This window comes from Pipra filicauda, unplaced genomic scaffold (genome assembly GCF_003945595.2).
Source record: "Pipra filicauda isolate LSUMZ 115617 unplaced genomic scaffold, ASM394559v2 scaffold1409_size14446_pilon, whole genome shotgun sequence".
In the NCBI taxonomy this organism is placed as follows: Eukaryota; Metazoa; Chordata; class Aves; order Passeriformes; family Pipridae; genus Pipra; species Pipra filicauda.
The window spans coordinates 3,971-14,446 of record NW_024103884.1 but is presented as its reverse complement, the minus strand read 5'-3'; the positions used below and the strand labels follow the sequence as shown (position 1 = coordinate 14,446).

General features: G+C 50.4%; 1 protein-coding gene and 1 long non-coding RNA gene across 2 annotated transcripts; both read right to left on the bottom strand.

Annotated features, from left to right (window-relative positions):
* Positions 1-14: 14 nt before the first annotated feature.
* Positions 15-7,761, bottom strand: LOC114002335 (class II histocompatibility antigen, B-L beta chain-like; the record flags this gene model as incomplete). Its single annotated transcript, XM_027748255.2, has 4 exons — positions 15-132; positions 6,051-6,157; positions 6,960-7,229; positions 7,737-7,761. Coding segments are annotated over 4 exons (520 nt in total), but the record flags the coding sequence as incomplete, so codon positions are not given.
* Positions 7,762-9,554: 1,793 nt separating this feature from the next.
* LOC120322670 lies at positions 9,555-10,262 on the bottom strand. The gene is made up of 3 exons (XR_005562500.1): positions 10,085-10,262; positions 9,948-9,986; positions 9,555-9,593 (listed from the first exon to the last, which is right to left on the bottom strand). It is a non-coding gene; the product is annotated as an uncharacterized LOC120322670 (long non-coding RNA).
* Between the last annotated feature and the right edge of the window lie 214 nt (positions 10,263-10,476).

Here is a 10,476-nt window from a genome sequence, read left to right as displayed (position 1 = left end):
AACTTTGCTGGAACCTTTTTTTGTGTCGCTTTGGCCGTTCCGACACTTATCAGCGACATCTGGCGACGCCGACGTGATTGCAACGTTGAAGACGGATGTATCTCCAATTGCGGAGCTGCCGTGACTTCCCTCCTAGAGGGGGAAAGAGCAGAGGATTTTCTCTCCTAGAGAGAGATTGGACCTGTGGGGCGAGGCACAGGGGGAACGGAGCCCGGTGAAGCTTGAGAGCGGGGGGTTCCCGCGAAATGGTCCGGACCTGAATTTTTTGACCCTCATTAGGTAAGCTAACGGGGGTGCCACCGGGGACTATATTTTAACAAGGGGACAGCACATAACGAAGGAGGAAAGTGTGGTTCTATCCACATGGAAATCCCTCTTAAACCGAAAGAATGTCAAGGTTGTTGAATTTAATTTACGACGTGTGCTGTTATAGTACTGAAAATAAGGCTTTGAAGCTACTACGTTAAGTTGCATTTCATGTGTTTGCCTAACACTTGCTCCGTGAGACTTTGAAAGATTTAGAAGAGTATGGGAGGCAACGATCTATGCAATAATTCATATAAGAACTAAAACTCTGAAACGCAGTTGCCCAGAAAGATAAGCAGGTTGCCGATGTAACAAATTGTCCTTGAACTACACCTCCAAGCAAAAAAAATGCAGAAAAATTTAATAATTCACTCCCGGAGACAGAAAAGAAGTAAGGACCCCCCCTCTCCATTGCCACTGCTGCAGAAAAAGCAGTTTTCCCACCAGATAACTCCACCAAGAAAACAACTAAGAAAAGAAATTCAAATCAAGATATATAAGCGAATGAAGAGGGACAGAGATAAATTAGAACAACGGGAGCTGGGTAGAAAACAAGACAGCAAAGCCCGTCCCTGTATAAGCCTTTGAACTTAAAAGTCAGCATCTACCTCCTTTTCTTGCTTCTTCGCAGCCTGAGTTACCTATTTTTTGTTCATGTACTAATTGGCTGTTTCAGTCTCACAATGTGTGTAAGATAAAACACAGAAAAATATGCAACAAATCAAGTTTGGTGTCATGGAAGCCTGAAGATGACGATCCCTACTGGGGGGGGAAGAAAAAGGGGGGCAAAAAAACTGCCTTCTGATATTTCTGTTAATTCTTGTGTTAACTGCAGTGTCTGTGGAATGTGTTTTTCGTGAGCTCACAATATTATTGTTACTGTGTGTGTGTATGTGAAGAAACAAAGTTTTTTGCCAGGAGAAAAAGGAAAAAGGAAAGTAAAAAGCCTTCCCTTGAAAAGATTCAGCCTTGCCAGGGAAAGAAACAGAGTGTATTTCACATGATAGAGATGGTCTGTTGCTTGGTAACTAAGCAGAAACTTTATTCACTCCCTCAGAGCTGGGAGGAGAATCAAATATCCTACTTTGTAGAAATTGCAACTTTGTAACCTTCTGATTGGAGAAAGAAATTGTCTTACAATTTCATAACATAGTCTCACTAACTGTTTTCTGAAGTTGTTCATTAAAATAAGCAAACTTGTTTTAAAATACATACATAAATGTAATGGAGAAATAGAGTTTTTAAAGTAACTGCTGACAACTGTCTGTGATAAGAAAATTCCAATGCATGTGGGGGGAGCGGTTCTCCGGCAGAGCTCTAAGCACGGCTGCTCTACCTTCCCTCTCCCCCCCCTGCTCAAACAGCTCTGTAAACATTCTTTTGTTGCTTCTGTATTTTACAGTTAGCTTTAAGGTAGACTTATTTGGTGGAATACCTAGCTCAAAAATATCTTATTTGACAGGGGCAGTTTTTGCCAGAGCAAAAAGGGAAAAATAAATAAACTGTTTCTAGCTGAAAGTTTCCACCTTTGTGGAAAGAGAGATAAAATCTAAAGTTATAATACAGGAAACTGCCTAACAACAGACAGTGTTTCAAGTTTAAACTGCATCTGTCCTAGTCTCTGTGCTAAGCAGCAGAGGTGTGTCCCTGTTATCAGGTGACAAGCTTAAACCAGAACTGTTGCTGCTTTGCAAGGTGTGCATTCTGGATCCCCTGGTATACTCTTATGAGCAAAACCCTAGTTTAAAGCAGCCTGAGTGAGTTTTACTGTGGCTTTATGTAAATTGCTAAAGTTGAGAGCTACTTTAAGAGTGTTAACTTCTTAAATACATCGATATAAGTTAAACTGTTATTTTGTTATTTTGTTTAAATAAGATGTTTAAAGTTTTCAGGCATATCCCAGAAATATATATATAAATATCAGTAAAAATTCAGAATTAGCTGCTTATAAATTCTAGCTGATCATATCGTTTCAGAGGCTGGGTGAGACTGCTTAAGTTTTAAAAGGACATGATTGTTCTCCAGTTTCATTTTTACATTCAGAGAGGCAGGAATCTGCCCTATGAATTTGTGAATCCTGTTCAAATCACAAGCCATGTGTGGCTTGATAATAGAAAAGTAAAAGATACAAAACTATATTTAATCCAATTATGCAACTGAGACCTTATAAAAATCAGTAATCCCATCCTCTGAAAGATTTCCATATGCTGGGATTTTGAACGGTCAATTGTTTCTTCATAATGAAAGCTGCTATTTGCTTTTATTGAAGTTACAGTGACCTTCCTGAAATTCAGTGTTTTCCTTTACAATAGGAGAGAATTTTTCTGCAGTACAATATGATAAAATGCTGCTCAAAATGATAAAAGCAAAGTAAAAGTAAATACAGAAGTTAGAGACCTAAAAAGATGAGCAAAAACTAAATGTGATTGTTCTAACCAATGTTCTTTGAGAAGCAGGATTGAAGAATGCTCCAGGAAAAGATTCATAAAACCAAGCCATATAACCTATCTCCTACAGAGAGAATTATACTGCAAAGAATCATCACTAGGCCTTCAGTTTCAAAGAAAAACTGCAAAATTACCCATGATACCCACTTAAAACTGACTGAACTATTAATAACAAATTTGTGAGTTTTTTATTAAAGGTGAAGAACAACTAAAAGAAGCAGATGAACAAGAGCTGAGAGTCAATTACGTCCCAGACATCAGAGACGACTTGGACTGACTTCTCACAGAAGACCCTGAATTTCAAGCTGTATTAGCAGACTGTAATAATGATTTATCTATTCATTTTTCTAGGTACCGACTATAGACAGAAATCATGTGTTGCTGCCAATCACACATTACTCATGCAACTCAGACATTGGTTTAATTCTCCACAATTTAGGAAGTTTTGAAAAACTGTAAAGACAAGTAATGTTGTAATTTGCTGGTTTTCCAGAGCTAAAACAATTATACAGAGATTCCTAACTCACTTATAGGACAAATTGTTGTCAAGAAAACATTTTACACATCAAATGAACATTTTAAAATATAAAAAGGGGGGAAAGAGACCATGCAGGTGCATAAACAGATGCTAAATCGGAGTAGATCTCATTTAAATTTGTTAGGCCTTATGTTCCTTGTATGTATTCCTTTTCAGGCCGGGTACAGTTGTTGGACGTGACTGCCAAAGATGACAAACTGAGAAGTACACAGTCAATAACTACTTAAAATATAAAGTGTGTAATTAAAATGTAAAAGTATAATAGAAATTCCAGCTATGTGTGAGTGAAGTGTGACTGAGGTGGCCACCAATGAATGACTGGAAAAAGATTGTATGAGAGAGAGAAACTGTGTAGATATATATGTGTGTAGACTTAAAAAATACTTTACATGAGTGTCAAGATTTTAAAGGAATGTGTTACATGAATCTGTCGGACCATAGTGCGTCCTTATTCTAGATGGTAGATGAACTCTCTTTTTTCTTGGTGAAGTGTTGTTATCCATCCTCATTGGGAAATGCTGCATTTCTTCTTAGCTTTGAATCAGGGGTTGTCGATACTGATGCCTTGCTTGATCAGCCTGTTGCAAAGGGCCCTGCAACAGACTGTTAAGGCCATCTTTGTCGCACAAATACAAAAAAGGGGGAATTGTCACGGGTGACAGCGGGTCTGTCAGCACCTTGGCACATACTGATGAAGCAATAGATGTTGACCAGATCAAAGTATACCCCTGAGATGGACTGAAAAGAGAGGACTGAAAATGGAGGCCCTGATCCTGACAACATACTGATGCATCCTGAAGAAGCTGTGAACAGAGAACACTGTCTCATGAGAACAGGAGCACTGTCTCATGAGAACAAGGACCTGTTTTGAACGAGAGTGGTTGGGAAGAACATCAACATGAGAGAAAAATAAGAGCAGGTGCTCGGGACTGTTGTGGGAAAGAACTGGGCTGTTTTGAGAAAGAGCAAAGTTGTTGTGAGAAAGTAGAGTTTAGAAAATGCACCTATTAGCTGTAAGAATTCTGGTGTGAAAGTTTGAACTGTCCTATCCATGTGCATTACGTGTGTTCAAAAACTGTACTTAAGGGGCTGCGCAGCAGCCCCGGTTGTCCCTGCTTTTTTCTTGGAATAAACTTTGCTGGAACCTTTTTTTGTGTCGCTTTGGCCGTTCCGACACTTATCAGCGACAATAACCCCCATCTTTTCCCAGATTCTGTAGTTCTGGGACAGCCTAAACCACCTTTCTCCACGATTTCGTGGGTCTGGGAGTGCCCCAACCCCCCTGTTCACAGGGGTTTTAGGGTCTAGATGTGCCCCAACCACCTTTGTCCATGATTTTGTAGTTCTGGGAGTGCAGGAACCCTCCTATTCCCGGGATTTTTGAGCTCTGGATGTGTCCAAAGCATCTTTCTCCAGGATTTTGCGGATTTGAGAGTGCCCTAACCCCCCTGTTCACAGGATTTTTTGGTCTGAGTTTGCCCAAATCCTCCTGTTTTCTGTAGTCTAGGAGTATCTAAGCCCCTCTTTTCCAATCTTTTGGGCTCTGGGAGTGCCTCAAACCTCCTGTCCTGGCTGTTTTTAAGGTCTAGGAGAGGCATACCACCATGTTCCCATGATTTTTGGGGCCTGAATACTCCAAAATCCTGTATTTTGGGGTTTGGGGTGGATTGACATTGCACAAACCTCCCTGTTTTCAGGTTGTTTGAGCTCTGCATGTGACCAAACCACTTTTCTCCAGGATTTTGTGGGTCTGGGAGTGCCCAAACCCCCCTATTCCCAAAAGCTTTTGATGCAGAAATGTCCCAACCCCTATATTTTAATATTTTGGAGTCTGGGACTGCCCTAATCACCTTGTTCCTGTGACTTTTAAGGTCTAGGAGAGCCCATACCCCCATATTCCCCAGATATTTTTATCTCAGTGCTCCTGTTCTCACAATTTTTGGGGCCTCTCAGTGCCTTAGTTCCCCTGTTCTGACAATTTTTTGGGTCTGCAAGTGCTTAAACCTCTCTTATACAGGATTTTTTGGTTCTGGGAGTGCTCAACCCCCCCCTGTTCCCAGAATATTTAATGTCTGGGAGTGCTCGAACCCCCTGTTCCCAGGATTTTGATGGCGTCTGGGAATGTCCAAGCCCCTGTTTTTCAATATTTGGGGGTCTAAGAGTTCTCCAACCCCCCTGTCCTTGGGATTTTTAGGGTGTAGGAGAGCCCATACCACTTGTGTTCCCAAGACTTTTGGAGTCTGAATGTTCTCAAACCCTCTGTTCCTGTGTTTTTCAAACACTGATGGTGCCCACACCCCTCTTTTCCAAGATTTGAGGAGCTGGAATGTGCCCAACCCCCCCTGTTCCCAGGAGTTTTATGGTCTGGGATTGCCCAAACCATTCTCCATCATTTCTGGGGACTGGATATGCCCAAACCCCCCCGTTCCCAGGATTTTCAGAGCCCCCCCCACTTCTCCCCAACACCCAGGACTGCAGAGCACTGAGAAGCTTTACTGGGAACACTGGGAACAGCTGGGTGGGGTGAGAAGAAAAGCAGGGAAGGACAGGACAGGCGAACCCCCCAAATGAGCACAGGGTTTGGGGGGTCCCGGCTGGGCCCGAGGCCACGGGGAGGGGCTGCGGCCGCCGGTGGCTCAGGAGCTCTGTGGGGAGAGAAAAGGGGGTGAGAGAAAAAGGGCTGAGGGGGCAGGGGGGGCCCAGAGGCTGTGGGAGAGCAAGGGGGGAGCCATGACCCCCATTTGGGGACCCCCCTTTACCTTCTCCCACAGGTAGAAGCCGAGCCCCAGCGCCAGGAAGACCAAGCCCAAGACGAAGCCCCTGACCCCCACCAGGATCTTGCTGCGGACGGTGTCCAGTGGCATCTCTGGGGGGAGCCGGGGGGGTCAGCACCCCCAAAACCTCCTCCCACGCACCACCCGGCACCCCACAGAGCCCGGCCCGCTCTCCCCCAGCCCACCCGGGGGTCCCTGAAACCTCCTGCCAGTCCCTTCCCAGTCCCTGCAGGGATCCCACGCAGCCCCTCCCAGACCCTTTAGGACCCTCCAACACCCCTCCTATCACCCCCAGCACCCACCAAACTCCCTCCCAGTTGCCCTGGGACACTGGGCTGAGCTGGGGGGCACTGGGAGGGAGGGCAGAGGGCTTGGAGGACATTGGGAGGGACTGGGATGGCAGTGGGAGGGACTGGGAATAGAGTGGGGGAGAAGGGGATGGGCTGGGGGGGGCACTGGGGAGAGAGTTGGGAGATGTGGGAGTGAAGTGAGAACGACTGGGAACGGATCGAGAGGGTCTGGAAGTGACTGGGAAGGACTGGGATGGACTACTCTGGACTGGGAAGGAAGTGATCCGGCCTGGGAGGCTGAGTCGTGGTGAGGGAACTCTTTGGTTTGGGTCTGCCTGGCAACTGGAGCGTCATCAGAGAGACGCGCTGGGATTGGCTGAGAGGCGTGAGCTCGGTGGCCCCATCGGGGTAGAGACGGGGGGGGGCACTGGGAGAGACTGGAATGGACTGGAATGGACTGGGAAGAACTGGGAGGGGGCAAAAGGCCACGGGACGGGCACAGGGAGGGCTGAGGGGTCTGGGGTGATTCGCAGGGAAGGTTTGAGGGGCTCCAGGGTCATTCCTGGGGCAGGGCCCGAGGCGACCCGCTCTGCCCCACGCTCACCTCTCCTCTCCACGCTGAACGGGGTGTACAGCTTGTAGTTTTGAGGGCAGCACGTGTCCACCAGAGACCGTGCATACTCCAGCCATTCCTGGTCGCTGTTCCATTTCTTGGCAAACTTCTCCCCGTACGGGGTGTCCCCCACAAACACCCCCACATCGCTGTCGAAGTGCACGTACTGCTCCCGGTTGTAGATTTTCCTCAGAACGTTCCTCACCCGCTCGGTGCCGTTGATGAAGTGACACTCGAACTTTAACATCTCCTGAAACACCCCTGTGTGTGCAGGACACAGGACAAGGGGTGCCCCGTGCCCCCCATCATCCCCCAGTCCCCCACAGCAGGCTGGGAGCTCAGGGGGACACCCCGGACCCCCCTTTCCCACCCCCCTCTGCCCCACGGACGCCCCAGCACCGGCTCTTGGCTGGGGGGGAACCCCCCATCAGCCCCCCGGGGACGGACAGGGAGGTTGGGGACCCCCCAATGCGGATCCCACCCCCCAGAGCACCAGGGAACCGCTCCAGGGCTCAAGGGACACCCAGGAACCCCCAGGGCACCCCTCTGCCTGCTCTCCCACACCCGCTTGCCCCCCTCTCCCACCCCTTTCCCACCGGTACCACAATCTCCAGACCCCCCCAACCTCACTTTGGGGCTCCCACCCACCTCCCACTCACTCCGGGCCTTCCAACCCCCCTCCCACTCACTTTTGGGGCTCCCAACCCCTCTTTTCTCCCCTCTTCCCCCCCCTTTCCCACCCGACTCCCTTCCCGCCCCCCCGCTCACCCGACAGCTCCTCGCCCGCAGCCGGAGGGGCTCCCAGCACCACCAGCACCGCCAGCACGGCCCCAGCTCCCCGCACACGCTCCATGCCCAGCGCCGGACAGCTGCTGACAGCCCCAAACCAGCCGGGCGGCGCCGTTTTGGGGGGTTTGGGGCGCGCTGGGCTTGGCTGAGGGCGCAGTTGGGGCCCTTTTTTCGAGGCGTCTTCCCGGCGACTGATGAGTCATCAGCGCGGCGCGCTGGGATTGGGCGCGGGCGGCGTGGGCGCTTTGGGATTGGCTGAGGGCCGTTGGGGGCCCCCGCGGCAGCCCCGGGGCTGGGGGGTTCGGGGGGGTCCGTGGGCTGCGGAGGAGGGGGGAGCTCAGGGCCCACCAAAAGTGCCCATCCAGGGCTCCCAAAGCTCAGGGCAACCCCAAACCAGCCACCCAGGGCTCCCACAGATCAGGGGAACCTCAAACAGAGGATAAATTGTCCCGGAGCTCAGAGTTGCCCCAAACAAGAGGGAGATGGGGGACTGAGGATGCCCAATCCCCCTTTTCCCGGCATTTTTGGTTGTACTGGGTCTTAGTTCAACAAGATTACAACTTAGAAATTAAGAGACTTCAGGTGGAAGTGTGGAAAAGAAACAGCTTTTTATTGACAAAATCTGAATAAACAACAAATGGTGCAACCAAAAACTTTCAGAAGAAACCAAACAAAGTCCCAAATGCCCAGGTGGGGGGGAGAAACTGTCCCGGCAGTTCAAAGCTCTCGCAGCCCCGTGTGCTCGCAGCCAGCAGTGAAGGAGTCCCTTTTCCCAGGGGCAGTCCCCAAAGCAGAACACCTCGCTCCCAGATGGGTCGGGCTCTCTCTCTCTCTCTCTCTCTTTCTCTCTCTCTCTCTCTCTCTCTCTCTGTCGTTCTCCACGAGGTGTCCCATGGGGAAAAAACTTCCTCTCAGGAAAAGAGAAGAAGGTGGCCAAAACCAGCTCCCGCTCTGTCCGGTCCCGGACAAACCCCAAAAGCCCCCGAACAAAGGACCCCCCGCCCTCCCCGCGGCCACCGCGGTGTCCCCGAGAGCCGCCCTCCCCCCACTGCCCCTGCCCAGCGCCTGCGGCTCCGCTCCAACCCACCCCATCCCGGGAGACACAGATGGCAATGGGGGGGACACTGGGAAACAATTCCAACACCTCTTTTCAAACCTCTGACACCTGCTTCCCAGACATTCCCAAAGAAGGGGCTTCCCGTGGCCTCGAGCCAGGGACCGACCTTTGTATTGAACCAACTCCTGGAGAGACACTTTCCCATCCCTGTCCCCATTCCCATTCCTGGGGTTCCCATCCCTCTCCCCATTCCCACTTCCTGCTGTGCCAACCTGCTCCCAGGGTCCCCGTTCCTGTCCCGACTATCCCTATCCTGGTCTCCCATGTCCCCATTTCCATTCCCGGTGTCCCAATTCCCATTCCTGGTGACTCCAACCTGCTCCCAATGTCCCCATTCCCATTCCTGGAGTTCCCATTCCCATTCCTGCTGTCCCCAACCTGCTCCCGGTGCCCCCATCCCTGTCCCCAATGTCCCCATCCCATTCCCCCCTGTCCCCATTCCTATTCCTGGTTCCCACAGAGGAACTGCCGGATGCCGGAGGAGGGAGCCAGGATTTATTGCCCAAAGCAGGAGATTTTCACACCCAAATTAAAACCTCAGGAATAATTGTGGTCCTGGGTTTCACACGGGAAAAAGCAGGAAGTTGATCCATCGGGAAGAGCTGTAGGGGGGCCGGGTTGGGTGGGAGCAGCGGGATGAGCTCTACCAGCAGCTCCTGCCTTTCCACAGGGAGAGGGAAGGGGCGGATCCAGCTCCAGGATCACTCAGGCTGTGATTCCTGCTGGGATGAGAGTGGGGAAAGGAGTCACCATGTCCCTGTTCCCATCCCAGGGGATGGAGCCGGCTGTGGAGTCCAGGGAGAGTAGGAACTGCTCTGGAATCCCACCTGATCCTGCTCTGTCCATCCCACCCCAATCCCACTTCATCCTTCCCACCCCAATCCCACTCCAGAATCCAGTCCTGATCCCAGTCCACAATTCCACCCGATCCCACTCTGGAATCCTGCCCTGAGCTGGAATCCCCTTCCAATCCCACTCCAGCCATTAGGCCCCCATTCCCCTCTGGAATCCCGGCCTCCATCCTGGGATCCCTGCCCAGAGGATCTGGATCCACACATGCTGCTGGGACTCACTGGTGGGCGCGGGGTCGTATCCATTCCCCTCCCTCTTCCCTATGGAAAGAAAGCGGGATCAGCACCCGTGGCACAGGATCCCCGGAATGCTGCCGGGCGGATCCGTGCCCCTTCCCGACCCCCATCCTGGGAGTTACCGGATCGGAGCTTCCAGACACCGACTCCCACGAGGTCGATGATGATGATGATGGCAGCGATGAGGGACACAGTGTCCTAGTTAGAACAGCTGGGACCGATTCCTCACTGGATGGGTGCAGCCCAAAACTGTGGATTCTATGGTCTTCCATGCCATTTTCCCAGGAACTGTTGTCAGGAGAGGCCTGCGAGGTGGGGGGGATGTCCTGAGCACCCTCCTACCCTTTTATGGACTGAACATCCTCATATCCTTTTATGGAATTGCCCGCTCTGAGGGAAGAACTAAGCATCCTTTTATGGAATTGCCCGCTGTGAGGGGAGGACTGGGCATTCCTGCCTGAACTGGAGAATATATAAACCTGGAGTTTCAGAACTTTTTTACCACTCGTGGGAT